The 19,927-nt window shown below is 34.1% G+C and overlaps 2 protein-coding genes and 1 non-coding gene across 5 annotated transcripts; 1 reads left to right on the top strand and 2 right to left on the bottom strand.

Moving 5' to 3' along the window:
• Positions 1 to 6,146: 6,146 nt before the first annotated feature.
• On the bottom strand, positions 6,147 to 8,854 carry LOC101219945 (annexin D2). Its single transcript, XM_004137139.3, has 5 exons — positions 8,656 to 8,854; positions 8,040 to 8,185; positions 7,661 to 7,879; positions 7,249 to 7,461; positions 6,147 to 6,764 (listed from the first exon to the last, which is right to left on the bottom strand). Exons 1-5 carry the CDS (start codon positions 8,729 to 8,731, stop codon positions 6,468 to 6,470), a joined length of 951 nt encoding a protein of 316 aa, XP_004137187.1. The 5' UTR covers positions 8,732 to 8,854; the 3' UTR covers positions 6,147 to 6,467.
• Positions 8,855 to 14,690: 5,836 nt separating this feature from the next.
• On the bottom strand, positions 14,691 to 14,763 carry TRNAR-ACG. The gene has a single exon. It is a non-coding gene; the product is annotated as a tRNA-Arg (tRNA).
• Positions 14,764 to 14,864: 101 nt separating this feature from the next.
• LOC101220181 (oxidation resistance protein 1) lies at positions 14,865 to 19,215 on the top strand. 3 transcript variants are annotated; one of them, XR_969212.2, is made up of 9 exons: positions 14,865 to 15,273; positions 15,745 to 16,262; positions 16,379 to 16,451; positions 16,828 to 16,908; positions 16,995 to 17,058; positions 18,114 to 18,201; positions 18,316 to 18,400; positions 18,509 to 18,719; positions 18,982 to 19,215. XR_969212.2 is itself a non-coding variant. In XM_004137140.3 (8 exons), the coding sequence occupies exons 1-8, from the start codon at positions 15,142 to 15,144 to the stop codon at positions 18,590 to 18,592; spliced, it is 1,125 nt and encodes a 374-aa protein (XP_004137188.1). In that variant the 5' UTR covers positions 14,865 to 15,141; the 3' UTR covers positions 18,593 to 18,872. The 3 variants fall into 3 exon arrangements, 1 of the variants encoding a protein (XP_004137188.1); XR_004216244.1 differs by having other exon boundaries at positions 18,509 to 18,780; positions 18,982 to 19,214; XM_004137140.3 differs by lacking the exon at positions 18,982 to 19,215 and having other exon boundaries at positions 18,509 to 18,872.
• Positions 19,216 to 19,927: the final 712 nt, after the last annotated feature.

Genomic DNA, 19,927 nt, shown 5'->3' with positions numbered 1-19,927 from the left:
GGTGCCCCCTATTAAAAAGTCCTAGATTCATCACTGATGACAAAGTAAAATAAACTAGAAAAATAAAGAACTAATGTCTTGAATCAATTTCATGTGTTTGATCCTGGATCATCCCGTTAAACCAACTGTTTCGCTTGCACTTAGACAAACAGTAGGAAAATATACACTATTATGCGATACAGAAAGATATAGTGAGTATCTCGCATGTTGTGAACATGTTCAATGACATATCGCCTAGACCAAAATATAAACTCAACACACTTCACATACTTAGTTCGAGTCTATAAGGGAAAACAAGGAAAATAGCTTGAGGTCTGAGTGAAGAAGATGAATGAATACTTTACAGAAGGGGAATGGATTCTCTCTAGGGTTTGGCCCATTCAAGCATACGACTGGTCCATGTAGACATTTTACTTCTCTCGAAGTCGGCCTCTTCTCTTGGTGAGGATGAAGTCTTTTTATATGTAGATTCTTGCGGGACACTTATATTCACCTAAAACATGCCAGCACCAAAAGTTGTCTGTGTCAAGTCACATCAACTCCATCTACCACTTTTGTCTTCTAGCGAACCTCTTCTCATGTATTGATATGGTCTTCTCACGTAATCTTCATGCTAGTTTCTCTACATACAATTTGCTAGTTTCTTCTTTTGTTATTATATTGCATTAAGACAATAAAAACAAGATGAAATAGGCGTAAATGCCTATGTAAAATGTATTTGTGAATTTACAACATAAGCTTCGCGTTTTGACACAATTATTATACATTTTGGTCTCATTATTCTATCTAAAAGACTATAATAACTTGTATTTCTACAAGTTATCAACTCCTTCTCTTGGCCAGTGTTTGTCAACAACTACTCGAGAGAGTAAGTAGCAGGGTCATAGCTAACACGCACAAGAAGAAGTTTGGAGGCAACCTTCACCATGACGATTAAACCTTCAACATTTGTGTCCTAAAAGGAGAACAAGTGTGGAGGGACTAGCGTAGAGAGCTTGCCACCCTTAAAAGAGAGGCAATATGATCTTTATAAGTAGCCACTTCTAGATAACAATTGTTTAATGAAGCTTTATCATTTGCATTCTGAGAGGCGAGCAAGTATGGTGTTCAAGGCACCGAGTGGTGCTCGCCTTAATTAGAAGCCAATTAATTGATTTTTATCGCATCAAGGACCTTTACATGGCTTAATTGACTAATAGCGCAAAGACGTTCTTTCACTTTTCCTTTATTGCAAGTTAGTTCACTTTTTCATCTTCTCGCCACCTATACCGAATCTCTAGTGTAAATATTAGGATAGTCAGGCATGCATTTACTTTGCACTATATAGTTGTGTACTTTGTACCACCTAGATGAAGGAGTAAGCTTTATAACAAAGATTTGATATCAATTCTCTATGTTTGACCCTGACTTACCCAAGAATGTGGGCCTTCGGCTGCTATACAATACAAACGCGTGAGACAACACAAATTGAATATTTGTCCCAAATCAAAGGAAAATATTATCTCTAGTTTTGAAAAAGAAAGTCCCCGACAACGGTGCCCAAAACTTGGTTACTCGCTTGTGATCTTATTGGTTTGGTTTTGCATGATTGATATGTGTAGGTCAGATGTATCATGTTAATAATCCTATTGCAAACCTCTCTTCACAGGATCAATTAGTTCGTTGGTGTGTCATTGAGGTTCTATGTCTACGATTACGCTATGCGACGAGCATAGTCATCGCATGTGAGATGCTCACTATGTCTCTAGGTTAGGATTGTGCAATAAAAAGTATATGATCCTTTCCCTACGTAACTATTATATCTACGTTGAGTACAAGTTTTTCTCTTGCTTGCCCAAGCGTAAGCGAATCAAGAGGTTTCCTGGATAAGCCAAGATCAAACACGGGAAATTTCTATCAAGCTTAGTTATAAAGTCTACTTCTCATTCAGGCGGTATACAATATCTATACAATATAAAGTAAAAATATGTGTGTATTGAAGCTACTATTTATACTAGAGATTCTATAGAATGTAACATGGAATGACATGGTTGTGGAAAATGAACCAACTTGTGTTAAAGAAATATGAAGGAAGGTCTCCGTGTTTTGGGCGATGAAACCAAGTTGTGGTTGTTCACACGAGATTTTTGGAGAAATTTATTTCGTGGAGTTGAACTTGAGTTGATGTTGTATCTTTGTTGATTTTGTTACGATGCGATTCGATCTCTAGAATTTGATCCTCTGATTCTCTCTCGACTGGATGCTTACGCTTGATTTGGAGGAAGCGGAGCACATGATGTTCTTGAAGTTTGTTGAACGTCTACGCTTGATTTGGAGAAGTGAAGCACGTGATGTTCTTCAAGTTGGTTGAATGTCTATGCTTGATTTGAGGAAGTAGAACACGTGATGTTCTTGAAGTTGGAGTTTTGAAAGAAAGTTTGTATCTTCAAAGAAACTTCAATCTTCGAGGGAAGTTGGAGTCTTGGAAGAAATCTTGTATCTTCAAATGAGCTTCAATCTTCGAGGATGGTTGACTTCAGGAGTTAGGGAGTCTTCTAGTTCTTGGGAGAATTCTCTTTGAACCTTCTGAAGTCAAAAATTTCCAACCCTTACAAATGAGGAGAATTCCTCTATTTATAGAGTTCATTGGTGGGCTTTAAACATTACAACCAAAGTACAGGAATGGAAAGCAAAGAGGGAAGCCAATCTGCAGCATGCATAGAAATGCATTCCTTAGCTTTTTTACAAGTTAGGGAGATGAATGGTGAGCTTCTCTCTTTAAGCTTTCACTCAAAGTTTGATCAAAGAAGAGGTGGAGAATTAGAAGAACTTCTACAGAAGGTGGAAAGACGACTCCTTTCCATCGGCTCTCATGGAGCTCTCTTGGGTTTGTTCCATTTAGACATTACCACTCTTGCATGGTAGGTATGGAGAATTATACAAAGTACTTTAGACGAGAAACTTATATTCCTCTACGCTTGTCAGCGTCGAATGCAATCTTGTCTAGTCACATCAACTCCAATTACCATCCTTATCTTCTATTGAATCTCATTGCATGATGATGTGGCATCTCGCCTGATGATGTAATCACTAGACAGTCTTCTCATCGCATAAGTTTCTGCACGCGTTCCTCTTGCGATTAACTATATATCTTCTTTTTCTTCATAATCTTGCGATAAAACACTAAAAAGCATGTCAAAAATAGACATGGAGGCTTATGTAAGCTATATGCTCTTATCTTTACTAGACGTTGAACATGCTATCTCACAAGGAGATACACATTGAGTTTCTAGGCGGTACATCTCTACTAGGTTGCGTAAAGTGACTTTTGGGGTGGGACGTGATATAATCAATATATAAAAGAGTACACCAATTGTTGACTTTTTAAGGAGGGGAGTCAAAATATTTCGTCCCCCACGAATGAAGAACTCTTTTATTTATTGATCTCTCTGGTGGGATTTATGAACTTGAGTCAGGTTGGTCCATGGACCAGATTTATGAGCTCAACCACATGAATTTGGATCATATTTAACATTTGGACTAAACTATGCTTATTTTTGGATTTAATGGAACTTTAGCTCGGGTAAATAATATATAATTGAACCAAAATAATTATCTTGATCCATCGGTCATAATAAAAACATGTGGCATCATCAAAATTGGCCAATTTATGTCTTCCATTTTTATTTTGAACATATGCCAATTTTTAATTAGTCTCAAATTTAATTATTTATATTTTTCATTATTAATTTAGTAAATGATGTGGATATTTATGATTGAATTTCATCGGGAGATTTTTAAAAATACAAGAATTGATAAACTATTTACAGGTCATAGCAAAATTTTAATCCAAGCCCATAAATGGATATCCAAAATTTAACCCAATACCAACTTTTTTTTTTTTGCTATAGGATGTAAATACTTTCCATTTTCTTCTATTTATGTAAATTTCCCGATTTCTTATCCAATAGTGTCTTAAGTAATGTAATTTATTTTATTTTTAATAATTAAATCATTTTAACCTCAATATGTCATAGGTAATGTTTTTTATTTGTTAAAGAAAAAAAACTCACCCCGTGAGTGATTTTTTTAAATTACCAATCTAGCCTAAAATATTTGATAACAACAATTTTTTTATGTTTAAAAATAAATGGTAATATTGTGAATTTAAGATTAAATGTTTTAAGAAATACATTATTAATTAATCCTAAAACTTTTTAATCAATAAGAATATAAAATATTAACATAATTGAAATTAGAGAAGTATCATTCGGACAAGGTGATTAAAAAAGGATTCTCCATGTTAACCACACTTTAATGTAGTATGATAAGATAAATAAGATAAATTGGTACAAAAGTAATATGTGTTTTGCAATAATTTCCTTTACAAATAAAAACTTTTTTATACAATAAATTTATATAATAAAACTAACAAAAAAAAACGACTTCATTTTTTTAAGTTGACTTTCAACATAATACATAAATATATATTTTTAAAATTAAATATAAGATTGAAATATACCTTGAATCAAAGTCATTTGTAACATCTCCTTTGCTTAACAACAAAACTACTTAGAAATACGTGAAACTATTTATAGGGATGGAAGAGAAAATTATGTCATATTCAATTTGGGGTAGAATTTAGAGGGTTTAGAAGGTATTTCATCCATTACATAATTATAATATAATAATAATAAGTCTTTTCAATTGGCTTCAATAGTTAGTGGAGAATACATAAATTAATTTGCAATCTTTTCAATTGATTATCAGTAAGAATCAATATTAATTGAAACCTCCATTTTCAATATATAACATACTTAGACATGTTTGATTATGGGTATGATTAGAATTTTAGATATGCACAAGAGACAAAGAAGGCAAAAAAATTATTCTCCCGGATCCCTCCCAATATAATAATAGTAAAGATATACCATGTATATATATATATATGATCAAATAAATTCCTTTAACTTCCACTTCCAATTCCAATTAATCTAACACGCATGATAACCTAATAATAAACTACTCAAGATAGTTAAGTAACAAAATTAACCTTAAATTTTTTAGGTGTTAAATTTACGACTTTTGATTAAGAATAAAATTCTCTCATTTAGTATACACGAGAGACAATGGTAGATAGAGATAAAACTCTATCGTTTGTCTATCAATGGTAGGTCATATACACTCATAGATTTCTAGTCTATCCCTACCTACCAATAACAAACATTGACAGTAGTTTATTAGTATATCTATTACAAATAGACACTAATAGATTTCTATCATTACCTACCATCAATAGACAATAATAGTAGTTATAGTGTCTCATAGATACTAATAGAATTTGTAGTGTTTGTCACTAATAAACAATGATAATAGTCTATACATGTTTATCACTGACCTTGATCTCGAGAAAGTTTATTTAAAAATTAGTTGAGTTGCTGTTATCTACACATTTTTGGGTGAGTTGTGCGTGTGTTGTCGACCAAATAAGTAAAAGTTTCCCAAAGATCAAAATTAATTTAAATTTAGTATAAACTACAAAATCACGTTCATCGGTGAGACCCATCGAGCTTACCAACCTATTTTTTTTGTATGTACAAAAACAATTTCTCACTATTCTCGTTTCCAATTCCAAAGGTATTGCATCTTTTAATACTTCCTTCATTCTCTCTTCAAGCTAGATTTCATTTGGGAACTGTTTAATCTTGACAGTGCTTGTGTATTGTTATATTTATTTCATGAGACAGGATGTGAGATTGCTTCTAAGCTACAAATATGAGGAAGCACCAAAGGATTGACTTAGAGAATCAAATAAGGAAGATTTGCAGGACAAGACGATAGGAAAATCAAGTGATGGTGGTTTGCTTTATGCCGTGGCTATTGTACTAAACACTGATAGAGCTCTATAATTCTATCTAGTGATAGTTCTATCACTGTCTTTCCCTGATAAACAAATAATACTCTAATAACATTTTTCGAAAAAATGTTACAACAAACAACTTAGAAAAAGATATAAAGAAACAAAAATTGTTACCAAATATATTCATGTGCCAATTTCAAATTCATAAAATATAGGAAAAAGAAACCTACAAAAGCAGTATTGAAGGAAGACCTAAAATTCAAGTAAGAAAAACCAAATTGAAGTAAAGATACAACAAGTAGAGGACAAAAACAATATTTAAACCTCCACTATATCAGAACTTTGAAACAGTTTCAAGTTTAGAATTTATTCATTTATTCAAATATATATAAAACTCCCAACTGATGTGAGCATGAACAAAACATCCATTAATACACAATCCAAGTAGGAAATTCAAAAGAGTACACAAGACATCAAGATGAGGTGATGGAACGTCTCCACCTCCAAATCCTACTTACCGTAGATGACACTTTTTTTCTCCTTGCAAAGCCAGCAAAGAAACAGATAGATATGGATTTATTTTGAAAAAAGAAACATGCTTAGTAAGTTTTCTGAACAAGAGGGTACCTCAGGCATCACTATGGCCAATCAACTCAAGAAGCATTTTCTCATAGTCTCCAGAAGTGTCTTTAGCAATAGCACGACCCAGAGGAACGCTGTTCCTACGATAATATTCCTCTTTGATGCGCTCCATATCGATTTCAGCTCGAGAAGCAACGACCCTAGCAAGTGCCCACTCATCTGTTCCCAACTTGTTGATTGCCAAACGAAGAATCTTTGCAAAGTGTCTTTCTGGGAAGGTCAATGACTTGACTGTTGTTCTCAGTAACTTCAAGTACTCATCATTTGGATCAGCCTTCAAATCCTGAAAACATGCACATTCATTTGACATAGTAGCCCTTAGCTCAGCTGTTTGATAACACTATGCAAAATTTTCCATAATTGATTGAACTGTAACAAATAAAAGATCACATCTTATTTAGCTGATAACACTAACAAGTTGCTGTTTGATGATCTTATTCTTTTCATATTAAAAACAATCAAACGATCTTGATGTGTGCGCATTTTCTTTTAATGCACTAATTGTTTAAGATGTGTACTATGCAATGAAAACTATTTATATTTTATTGACGGTACTCCCCACCCTCATAATCGCAACTCTAGTTGGGGGTAACTTAACTGGTTCAAATTTTAAGAAAAACCTTTACTATTTTGTTCTGGTGATGCATGAAGTTAAAGTAGTTTAGGTAAATGGAAGGCTGTTACATAAAACCAAACCAGGAAAGGCAATATTAATAATCAGATATCGAATTGATTGTGGCAATTTGCAAATATGTACATATATATACCTTGTTTATGGCATTGCCATACTCGTTATTGTAGTGATTCAATGTTGCAAGTAATTGTGCTTTGCTTCTTGTGGTCAGAATTCTAATTACTTCATCATGATTGTATTCCTTGCCTGCTATCTTCTCATGGAGTATTTTAGCCTCTGATTTTGCTAAGGTTTTGTTCACCTCATCTCCCTCGTATTGGAGCGAGCTTATCAGAGGAACCAAAAGCTGCAATAGAGTTTTAGTGAAGGTCAATCAACAGTAAAAACATCATAAGGAAATTGAAATTATGTCCACTACATTATAGACGAGAAATACCGTTCACCTCAAACATATTCTTAGGGTGAATATCTCAGTTTAATTAAATGCCATTGTACATGTTTGCTGATATTACAATTTACTTGTATGTTTCAAAAGTTATTGTTACCTTGCGGATATCTCCAGAAGTATGATATGCGACATCTTCTTCAACAGATCTCTTGAAACGGGCTTGATAGGCCTGCCTCACCTTGAATAATTCGATTGATGTTCGAGTGCAAGCAACTTCCACAATAACCAAATTGTTTGAGGTTAACCTCTTTGTTGCTTCATTGACCATAAATGCATCACGATCTGCAGGTTCCAATGTCCACAGAAGTACAATCCTCTGTACCAAGCACAAAAAAATTCATGAAAGCACATGAAAGAGTCCATAAATTCTAGAAAATTAGTTTGCTCTGTACAAATACTGATACTCTGCACAATAACAGAAATTCAGTCAAAGAAATAGCAAAGAATGAGAGATGAAATACGCAACAAAGTCTTGCCTCAAAATCACTCGAAAGTTCCTTGTCTAGCGCTTTCAGAAGATCTTCACCATATGTCTCAGCATAGGCTTTCCGAATTAAACTTCTTTGAGCTGCATTTCTATGGGCCAAAATGGATATGATCAAGTCCTCGTTCGTTCCCCATCCTGCACGTTGATCGACCAAAAGTCCAACACAGCAGTTATGAAACGGAATGATAATCAGAAGCTGCTCGATAATCAAACGAATATCAGAGTGTCGTTCAACTGCTTAAAAATTTTCATCTAAATTCTGTTTTGTAGTAACCATTGTACATTGAACCATCTAATACATAAATCGACCAAACATAGATCAAGAAAACAGAAACACGATCAAGCTGAGAGTTAGAAAAACCGAAAGAACGAAATCAGGATCCCCAGCCGATCAGAAAATGGAACCGACGTAGGCGTAGCTTCATTTCGACTAACGTTTACGGGATCACTTGAACACAAAATTAGATCAGACCTTAAGGAAGCCTCACGACAATGATTAATGAAGATGCAACAAAACATGGATCCTCAGAGCATTGAGTCGAATGAGAAACCATAAAAGAAGGAACAAAATAAAAATGGAAGGGAAAAGGATGTGAATAGGAAACCTTGGAAAGCTTTGCGAAGCTGTTCGCAGTCTTCGGCAGGAGAAGGAAGATGGTCAGGAGCTTTGATGCTCGACATTGGCACTAATCAGCTCCTTGATTGTGGTCTTGAACTGTGAGTGTGTCTTTGTTTATGAGATCAGATTTGAATGGAAAATGATTTCAGCGATGGAATGAAAGGATGGGTGCCCAATATTTATAAATAGTCGTGGACTTCATCATACAAATTTATTGCAATTAACTTTTTTTTTTTTTTATAAAATAGTCTTTCCCACCCGAACAATTTAACTCATCCTCTTTTTCAAATTAAATTCTACCTTCACCACCGCTTTGAAGATGACTAACTTATGGGAACCAAAATTGGAATGGGGGGAAGGAAGAGAGGTCTTTATTTTCTTTTTCTTTCGTGTGAGAGAGAGATTACGAACGTTGTTCTTCAAGAAATCACATGCAAAGCAATGCGTTACCGATTTCCCTCTTCTTCATAGAGTTAAAAGAGATATTTGAATACGTGGGAATGCATCCACTCAATGGAGTTCTTTATTTAATTTTAATTAATAATGTTTTTTAATAATAGAATAAAACGCGAAAATATCTATACTCTATACAACAATTTTAAGAAAGAAAAAACTCACAAGTCCATAACGTGAAATAACAAAAATAACCCACGATTAATTGGTCACATACATGAAAGATAGTTTTGTACCCTTGTATCTACTCTAAACAATCATGTACCTAGTTTAAACGATCTCATAAAACGATTTTGTATCATATTTTTAAATGACCTCGTACCAAGTCTAAATAATCTTGTACTAAATCTAAACGGTCTTATATAAAATCTAAACAATCTATTTAGTGATAGTGTAACACCCCCAAAATATTGAATGTTATTATCTTAATTTTATTTAATTATGTTGGAACTATTGGACGTTAATTTGAAATATTTGATTTAGAGTTGATGGTTTAATGAAATTATAATTAATTAAACATATCATATAATTAATTAAATGTTTAATTAAATCGGTGCGTAGGTGTGTGAGTGTGGGTGTGTGTGCGTGCATGCATATGCATCTGTGCATTGTCACAACCACAACCTTTCAACCTTGGGACAAGCGATTGTGGCACTTGTTCGACCCAGTCAACAAGTCAGTCGATCAAAATCTAAAAACTATGAACAAACTCATGGTACGATTCAACCACCCGTCACGTTTTTGAGAAAATGTTTTAGAAAACGTGAGATATAAATAATTTCATTGAATTCGTTGTTAAAACAAGTATTGAAGATTGTCAATTGCAACAAAAAAACTTAGATTGCAAAGAGTTCGACAACTCTTGAGTGTGGATTCAACTACTATGCCTCCCCTATAGTACATTTTGGACCTTTTCAACTTTGGTAGGCTTGTATATGAAAAAGCCGAAATGTCGCACTATAGATTTATTACATGAAAAGGAAAGCAATTAGCTAAACTAAACATAAAGACATAAAGATAAGATAAATCAGAGGTATTTAGGCATACAGCCATAGGCAAACATCGCCCTGGACAAATATGCTCGTTACATTCTCCCCCACATAAATAGTTGACATCTCTGTCGACTGGTGAAGCTTGAACTCCTCGATCTTCCTGCGTCCAGGTTTCTAGGTCTTCAACACGTTCCTAACTAGTTTCTTCCACATGAAGGTTTTTTCATTTGACCAAGTACTCATAGATTCTTCTTGAAGGTCTTCGACCTTTCCTCACTCGCTTGACCAAGATTTCTTCAACTTCTTTATCCTCTTTCTTACTGAGGTCGATGGTTGGTCGGACTAAGACATTCCGTTGCATGTCATCATAATCTTGATGGGCAAGGCTTCAAGTTACGCACATGAATTATTGGGTGAATTTTCATCCATGTGGGAAAACCCCACTCTGTAAGATGTACTCCCTACCATTTTCTGCACTTCGACTAGTCCCTCGTATTTCCTCGCGAGGCGTTGGTCTTTGCATTCTCGAAATCAAATATGATCCAGTCGAAGTTTGATGAGGACTTGATCTCTCTCCTGAAACTCAAGTGAATGGGGCTCCTTATCTGCCCATTTCTTCATCCACTTCGAGGCTTTCTCCAGATAGGCCCGCACGATGTTTGTTGTTTGTTTCAATTCCCTGGAAAAGTTATGAGCCTGGGGATTCTTCCCTGCATAAGGATGATAAACAAGGTGTGGCAATACAAGTTGTCTACCACAAACAATCTCAAACGGGCTTCTCCCCGTTGATGAGCTCGTTTGAGCATTAAAACAAAATTAGGCTACATCCAAGAGTTGAACCTAATTTTTCTCCCTTCCATCGATAAAATGGGAGTTTGTCAGAGACCTTCCTATTCTCTGGAATAAGATTGGTTTGTGGGAACCAATTGGGATGGAAAAAGGTTCACAGATATTTGAGAGAAACTTTTTTCCTTTTGCAAAAAGCAAAAGTGTTGACCTTTTTTTCTTGATAAATTCATTAAATAAATCTGCTTTCTTCTAGATATTTATCTATTTCCTTCTTGGAATAGGAAAAGGAGTTGGGAGAATCATGAGATTCTATTAATTTAAAAAATATTAAAGTAACATATATTTCAAATATGCTAATTAATTAACCACTAATCAATTAGTTAATAATTAATTAAATCATATTTAATTAATATTTCATTTCAATCTTATTTAAACGAATATCTCTCCAATGTTTTATAGATTTATATTAATATAATTAATTAAACCATATTTAATTAATATTTCGTTCAAATTTTATTTGAAGGAATATCTCTTTAATATTTTATTGATTTATATTAGCTTAATTTAATTAATTCTTCAATTAATTAATAGTCAAATTAAATATTTTATATTTAACTTAAATTAAATTTGAATCATATTCAAATATAAGTTTCTCTCCATAATTCTAACTAGTTTACATTCAATTAATATTTGAACTCATATAAATATTTTATCTCTCATAAATTAATTTTGAATCATATCCAAAATTAAGTTTATATAATAAAATTTGATAAACTTTATATTATAATGTATCAGTATACATTATACTAATTCTCAAAGTAAATTTGAACAGTTCAAATTACAACTAATATAAACAAATCTCATTACCTTTTACGAGCTAGGAAGGGGACCTAATGGACCTACAGATCAGAAGCTACAACGATCTGAGATTAATTTGGTAAATTCATTAACCACATTAATGAATAAAGTTAACTGTGTGTACACTCTACTAAAGACTCGTAACTGAACTCTTCTCATTGTAGATATATTTCTGTATCTACGAATATTGACTAATAACAGTAAGATAGTTCTTCGCGATTATTCTTAACACCAGCTGGAACAATTTACCATTCTACCCTTGGTTACCTCTAATCCTTAAATATCAGTGATCCTCTAATGAACATGTTTATGATCCTACCATCAAACAGAAATCCCTCTCATGTCTTAGAGACGATAGGGCCTTTTGTTCAAGTCCTAAAGACACCATTTAAGGGAACACTTATATACTTATCCTAAAATAGAAAAAGAGTTAATTTCATCTTGTGTAATTATGTTCACATCTCTCCATTCGATCTTGTGCCCAAAATGATAAACTTATTTAAGTCGGCGATCTGGCCACTCTAACTCGTATAAATCAAAGAATAATCACTCGCGAACAAAAGTTCATAATACACTAAGGATTAAGACTAAGTTACTTAGGTCATCATAGTGAAAGAGAAATCTAACTAGTTAATGGAGTTACATGTAGTGGTTACTATTTCACGCTCTGATCATATGCAATCTCATTGCATATGATACCCTCACTCGCATGTCAACTACACAAACATGTTGGATCATTGCGTTTGTATCAAATACAAAATGAGTCGTATCCATACTATTACCAGAATAAGGTATCCAACCTTATGCATATACTATAGACTTTTTAAGTTGATCTCAAACATTGATCTTTGTATGTTTTTAAATATTGTTCAACACTCATTAAACAACTTAGGATGTTAGTTTATTGGATTTGGGTTATTAGGACAAAACAAATAATATAATCAATAATAATTATTACAATTATAACACTTTATTAACAACGATCAATGGATAATATTTACAATCTATGAGTTATAGAACATAAATCCCAACAGATCTCCCATCCAATAAGCTACCACTAAACTAGCTACTAGTATTATTCATAAGTGTTCGATGATTAGATATCCCACAAGGTGTAATAGGTTTGAAGGAAGACCCTCTTGGATTCCAGGGGTGGACAAAAACAAAAGTATCCTCACTTGTACCAATGCCCTTTCGAACGTAAGGTTGAAATCCCTAACGCAATAGAAGCATTGTTAGATTGATTTTTTCATTTCTAAGATAAAAGATCATGACAATTACTATCAAACTAATAGATGTGTGGTACAATTATCCAAACATAATATATATAACCTAATTGATTTATACTAATTATCCAATGGGTAACTATGGGTAACGAGGGGTATAATAATACAAGAAAAATCGCATTGTATATAAAATTAGATATAAGATTCAGAATCCATGTCATCACCTTTTCTAAAATTGTAAATATGACAATATTTTATAACTCAAACCACGTTGCTAAAGTCAAACTTTTTTTTTCTTTTTCCAAACTTACCCCTCAACTAAATTTTGTGTTTATTCTCTCCCTCATCTTCTTTCACCCACTCAGTCCCCCCTCACCTTAACCCCACTCTCAATTCCTCTCTCATATATGGCGTCTCCACTGGCTTCAGCCAATACTTTGTCAACCTTCATTCTGACAACCGTCACCACGACCTCCTCCTCATCATCGACATTGTAGCAACCTTGTTTAGGTCAAATGTTTCGCTTGCTGCAACTGCTTCCATCACCTTAATTCCCCCCTCGGCCACCCCTCATTCTTCTTGTTCCACTACTTTGACCCCCGCTACCACTCGATATCTTTGCTCTGTTTCTCTAATTTTCTTCTTCTTTGTTTCTCGACCCTAGAACATTGATAAACTCCAAGATTTTGACCAATCCAATGCTCCAACAGTTCACCAATTCTTTTCTTCTCCAAGATTTTTTTGATTTTCGACATCATTCACATAAAATTAAGTTTTTAATTTCTTTTTTTCTTTTTTTTCGGTTTCGTCCTTCTACACTGATTTAGGTTTCAACTTCATTCTAATTTGATTTTTTTTTTTTAAAGAGTAGAGTTTACAAAATATTTACAACCTATAACAAATTCTATCACTCATAGTCATTGATATGTTATAGTGATAGAAGACTATCAATAATAGAATCCAAAATTTTGCAATAGCTTGTAAATATTTTAATTTATTTTGCTATTTTTAAAAATGCTTTTAAGCACTAATTTTAGTCATTTGGATTTTTATGTTTATCGACTTTATACATGACTATGTATTTGGAATGCTAGTCTATACCTTCTTTATGAATCAATCGACCACTCATATTGTAATTGATATAATTCGTAGCTTCTCTATCTTTTCTCTTGAACAGTGGAAATAATTGGTAGGTGATGAAAGAATCCAAGAACAAATTTAAATTTAAGTGTTTGAATCAATTGTTAGTACTAATATTCTGCAGATAAAAACAAATAGAAATTATTATCAAAATATATTCAATAATATTAAGTAGAGAATAATCAAATAACAATTGACATTATTTGCTAATTATCAAACAAAAATTAAATAACAGTTAGTATCATTAACAGTCATAAACCAGTCACAACAATTACCATAATAATCAAACACAAAACATAAATCGTTAGTAGAAATTCACGTAGAATGATGACAGCCAGAAGGTAATTCATGTCAATATTAAAAATTACGATTAGGAACGATAAAAAATAGAGGTAACCAAATATTAATGGAAGAGTATCATATAAACCTTGAGCATATTGAGAGAGATGAATGGACAAAATGTGAAAATAAAGGAGAAGAAGAATTAAATTGAAAGTAATTAAAAGTGAAAAAAAAAATTGGTGCAATAGAGTATTAGTATGGGATAGTACTAAAAAATATGCCGACTCCACTGGGGATCGAACCCAGAATCTCTGGTTCCGTAGACCAGCGCCTTATCCATTGGGCCATGGAGTCAGGTTTGGGGTTAAATGCATCAAAACTAAATATGTATTTATTTGTCTTTGAAGTTGGTGGTTTCACCGAACTTCAAGCATAATGCGAACAAACACTGGTCCACGAGCAAACCACAGAGAGTTGATAAAGCAGAGCTAAGAGATTTTCTTCGTTGATCATTTTGTAGAGAGAAAAATAAGGGGTTTTTTTCAAGTTTTTATGCTGCATAATCCATGGCTGAGAGGAGGTGAGAGGAGGATGATCGTGTGGGAGGCAAAGAGAATCTGAATGTTAATGGAGAATAAGCTGAGTTCAGGATTGAGGATTTTGCTGGAAATCAATTGATTGATTCCTTCTCTCTCTCTCTCTCTCTCTCTCTCTCTTTACTTGAACCCAGTAATGGGTAAGCAACAATCCTTGCGCAGCAAAGCAGTCCATTTTGTCTCCGATATCACTACCGTTCTTCTTAACCCAATCTCTGATAAACCTTCCGCTACAGCCTCTGCTCATCCTCAACATCATCATTCACCTGTGAGTTTGTCTCTCTTAAGTTGTTATACCTTTTCGATCCTTTTTCTGTTTGCTTTGTTATGCTTTGTTTATTCTCCGGCTGTTGCGCTTTGGAAGTTTTACGTTTTTCTTCAGGATATCTTTTATGGACTGGATCACTCCGATTTCATTTCGTTTGACTTCAATCGTTGGTTGTAGTATCCGGTTTTTGAACTAATTGTGACTAATTTTGGTTGGTGAACCATTAGACCCTTTTGTTTGTCTTAATCGTTAATCTTTATGCATAATTTTAGGGTAGAACGTAGAAGGTTAGATTCCTTCTGTTCCAATTGATAGGGGATTTCAAAGAACTACTAAATATGCACGCATTTTTCTTGTAATCAAAATTTTCTTCCTAGAAATGTTTGTTAATGGGACTTAACTTGCGTGTGATATCTCTCTGAAACTTGGCAGCCATGTCTAATCTTTAATTGGGTGCCTTTGTTCTTCTAGGAAAATGCGACTGACCTTAAAGACGACAGTGATCTAGGTTCAGCTAGTGAACAGGGTTCCGAATTTTCGGAAGATGGCCCTGATACATCTTCATTTACTGCATTCCTGTATTCCCTTCTGTCGTCCTCAGAATTGCAGGAAAACTTGAACTCTGATGAAAGAAGTGATAATCAGGCAGAGGCAGGCACACCAATGATCAATGCTGCAAAAGAAACTGTTATGAAGAAAAGCTTGTTTTCTAGGGGGAAACAATCCCTTGGTAGAGCTTTTCACCATGCTGCAAGAATCACTGGCTACCGAAATCAGGATCGGAAGAGTGATGTTGATTTGAAAGTTAATGATTCTAAATTTTCTGGAATTGAGATGATGGAAAAGACAAATGTAAGTGAGGTTCCTTCGTCAGTTGTTGTCCCTGACGCATCTGAACCTTCAGTGCTTCTTTCAGAAAAAGCTAGAACTGTTCTTTATGCCTCCCTTCCAGCTCTTGTCCAGGGAAGGAAATGGCTTTTGCTATACAGGTGAAGACCTTCGGTATTTTGTTTTATGATTACGTTTTAAGAAATTCTCATAGGATTTCAGTTATTTATACTCTATCATATGTTTCTTAAGTATATATTCCGGGTGTGCAATGCAGTACGTGGAGGCATGGGATATCTCTTTCAACTCTATATAGGAGAAGTATGCTGTGGTCTGGATTCAGTTTGCTGGTAACCATAAGTTTGATTTTTCTATGGACAAGTTTGTTTTGACATGTATTCATCTTTGACCATGTCTGTTGAATGAATGTAGCAAAGAGTTATTTTCCTCTAAATTAGAATGGAGGGTTGAATTCTCAATTCGAGTATAGCTTTATGTCTAAGACACCAATTACCATCGCGAAGGTTGATGATTTGATCCCTCACACGTGCAATCTCTGAACTTAAATATAAGAAAAAAAACGTAGGGTTGAACTATTTCACTGATTGGGCATCTATGACATGTACACATTGAGGATTCCACTACTGATGCATATAAATATTACATACAAGATACATGTGCAGTTTATGTCATACAATGTGTCACTTCTGCATAATTTACTTCCAGGTTGTTGGTGATCAGAAGGGTGCTGTATTTGGTGGCTTGGTGGAGGCACCGTTAAAACCGAGCAGCAAGAAAAAGTATCAGGTGCTTATAACATGCCTCTACTCTTTACATTAGCCTATTGAGGAAATATGTGCAATTGGCCCCTATTAATCGTGAATCTTGAACAGGGAACCAATAATACTTTTGTTTTCACAAGTATTCCTGGCCATCCTGTGATTTATCGCCCCACAGGTACTTACAATTCTTGTTGAGTTTATTCACCACAAGTCTCTCCATACCAATCTTTTGCTTGTTTGTGAATTGACATCGTTTTACTAGTAACCAGAGGTTCGGCTCATTGCCAACCATGCAAGTTTATTATGAACTTGGGTTAAACATTGGTTGGAATATAATGTAAATTCAACTTGACACTATCACTGAGCTTATGAAAATAAATGCCGAAAAATGAAAATACGATATTGTTTATTTAGTAAACCATGATGAGATGACCTAGTGGTAAAAAGGAGACACAGTCTAAATAAATGGCTAAGAGGTCAAGGGTTCGATCCATGGTGACCATCTATTTAAGAATTAAGGTCGTCCAATCACTAACAAATGTTAAAAGAAAGACCGATCATTTAGTACCAATAATATCTTGCTATGCATTCCGTTTCTCTGTCCGCTTTTGAGATGAACTACAATTCTTCTAGGAAATGGGGCAAATTATGGTCTAAATAAATGGCTAAGAGGTCAAGTGTTTGATCCATAGTGGCCATCTATTTAAGAATTAAGGTCGTCCAATCACTAACAAATGTTAAAAGGAAGTCCGATCATTTAGTAGCAATAATATCTTGCTATGCATTCCGTTTATCTATCCGCTCTTGAGATGAACTACAATTCTTCTAAGAAATGGGGCAAATTATGGTTTTATACCATTTCATGGGCCATATTCTTTCTGTGGATAATGCAGCATTGCGATTTCTTTATCTCCCGTACATTGGAAACTTTGGGAGATTTTCTTTTGCTTCCTTTTTTTTCCTTTTTCTCCTCTCGTCTAAGAACTAGTCTGCATTTTCTCCCAATTTAGGTGTTATTGTTATTTGTTTTCAAATTATGAATTTAACTGTTTTTAAGTAAATATTCCACGTATAAAGAGAGACAAGGTAATTGCATGACCTTGAATCTTTTCAGGGTCCTACTCTAAGATTGCTGATAATCGTTGATGAGTACTGCCTTAAAGTTTAATTTCGTACATGGTTTTATATCCAGTAGTCTCATGTAGGGAAATTTTGAACTGATTCAACCAGGTGAAAATTACTATTTCACATTGTGCTCGCCTGATTTCTTGGCCATTGGCGGCGGTAGCCATTTTGCACTCTATTTGGACAATGACCTGTGAGAGCACTCCCTTTTAATAGTCTGTGTGATGCGAACACACATATAACATCAATTATCTTAAGTAAACATGCAACTTGATTCTATACTTACAAATGTGTTCTTGAATTTAAGATTAAATGGATCGAGCTCTACATCAGAGACATACGGAAATCCTTGTCTTGCAAATACTGAAGAATTTGAAGTGAAGGAAGTTGAGGTGATTGTTGAACATCACAGTTTGCTCACATGGAAAATACATATGTGGTATTTAAGTAACCTACTATTGATTCTAAAATCAGCTGTATACATTGTGTATGTGATGCAGTTGTGGGGCTTTGTATACACCTCAAAGTATGAAGAAATGCTTGCTTTGAGCAGAACCGAAGCACCTGGGATTTGTCGATGGTGATCGATTTTTAAATACAACCCAAACTGCAACTTTACTGAACGAAATGATATCCTGTGGAGATCTCATGACCGTCTTGACATGATTATACGATGGGGAAGGCAGATGAACTAATTAGAAAGATGAGAAGGTTGAATGTGAATGCCTTCTCCATGCCTGTATATTTAATTAACTTTTGTACATATAAAAATGTGAGTTGTTTCATCTTTGTGAATTAAGTAATATGGATTTCTACGTTTGAAATTGATTAAGGCAATGAAATGAATTTCAAGGTTATGTTTTATGCTTCTTTTATGGGAAAGTCATTTATCAAAATGAAATATGTTGAAGAAATCTTCACTCACTAGACATTTTGTCTAATTCTTTAAATGTTTTGTTTTCTTTGCCACTAGGTAATGGAGGACATTGAGAGTGACTTGTCGTCTTGATCTCCTGTTGTGCCTTATTGGGTCGCATCTTCTTGTTAGTAATCACCAGTCTGGTCGCCATAGCATGTAGCTTTGTTAGGTGAAGAAAGAAACTTTTGTAATTCAGTTATTTGTACATAAGCTTTTAGTGCTTGCATTTCACACTAACATTTTGTAAACTCCTCTACATGTTAATGAAGTATTCTCTTTTTTAAGTTTTTTGGTTTAAATGTTTGATGTGTTATGAATTAGTCATCTAAGTACGTTGCATGACTTGTAATGGAATTGATCTATGCAGTGTAATCCTTAGGCGATGTAGCCTTCGGTTGGAGTAAGTGTTCTTTGAATGAAGTATTTTACAGAGTTAGTTAGTCTATGACACATGTCTAGACACATGTCAAAGAGAAAAGGTTGTAGAATTTTGCTTAGTAGGTGTCCAACATATTTGATAACTTGTAGAAATGTAAGTTATTATAGCCTTTTAGGTTAAAAATTGGAGATAGAACGTAAGATAAAAGACCAAAACACGTAGCTTTTGTTGCAACTTTATAAAGTTCAGAGAATGCAATTTACATAAGTTACCACACCTGATTAATTATGTTTTTAAGTGTTTTTAAATGCATGATAGTGAAAAGAAGAAATGAAGCAAATTGCAGAAGAACGCGTGCAAAGACCTAACGATAAGTTATTAGGCGATCTAAATTGTGAGACGTTTTAACAATAATTTTATAATGCGTGTTGATTCCCTAAAAAACAAAAGTGGTAGTTGGAGTTGATATGACTTGAAACAGTTGTTTTCTGCTCTTACAATTGTAGAAGATAAGGGCAAGTTGTGTAGCAGGGCATGGGCATTTGCTGCCCAAATATGCCTATAAATATCTTCAACTCTACAATGTAAAAAGGAGGAAGTGAGAGTGCATAAACTAAGAAC

The sequence above is a fragment of the Cucumis sativus genome, chromosome 4 (assembly GCF_000004075.3).
Source record: "Cucumis sativus cultivar 9930 chromosome 4, Cucumber_9930_V3, whole genome shotgun sequence".
NCBI lineage: Eukaryota > Viridiplantae > Streptophyta > Magnoliopsida > Cucurbitales > Cucurbitaceae > Cucumis > Cucumis sativus.
The sequence above is the reverse complement of the archived record's forward strand: the minus strand, read 5'-3'. Positions and strand labels throughout refer to the sequence as shown.

What these genes read in the sequence shown, in the direction of transcription:
- LOC101219945 (XM_004137139.3), bottom strand. Translation starts at nt 8,731, where the DNA reads ATGTCGAGCATCAAAGCTCCTGACCATCTTCCTTCTCCTGCCGAAGAC. An exon ending in CTTCTGGAGATATCCGCAAG is followed by an intron (nt 7,462 to 7,660) that starts GTAACAATAACT and finishes ACTCTATTGCAG; the next exon opens with CTTTTGGTTCCTCTGATAAG. An exon ending in ATGGCAATGCCATAAACAAG is followed by an intron (nt 6,765 to 7,248) that starts GTATATATATGT and finishes GCATGTTTTCAG; the next exon opens with GATTTGAAGGCTGATCCAAA.
- LOC101220181 (XM_004137140.3), top strand. Translation starts at nt 15,142, where the DNA reads ATGGGTAAGCAACAATCCTTGCGCAGCAAAGCAGTCCATTTTGTCTCC. An exon ending in CTCAACATCATCATTCACCT is followed by an intron (nt 15,274 to 15,744) that starts GTGAGTTTGTCT and finishes TTGTTCTTCTAG; the next exon opens with GAAAATGCGACTGACCTTAA. An exon ending in CTCTATTTGGACAATGACCT is followed by an intron (nt 18,202 to 18,315) that starts GTGAGAGCACTC and finishes CTTGAATTTAAG; the next exon opens with ATTAAATGGATCGAGCTCTA.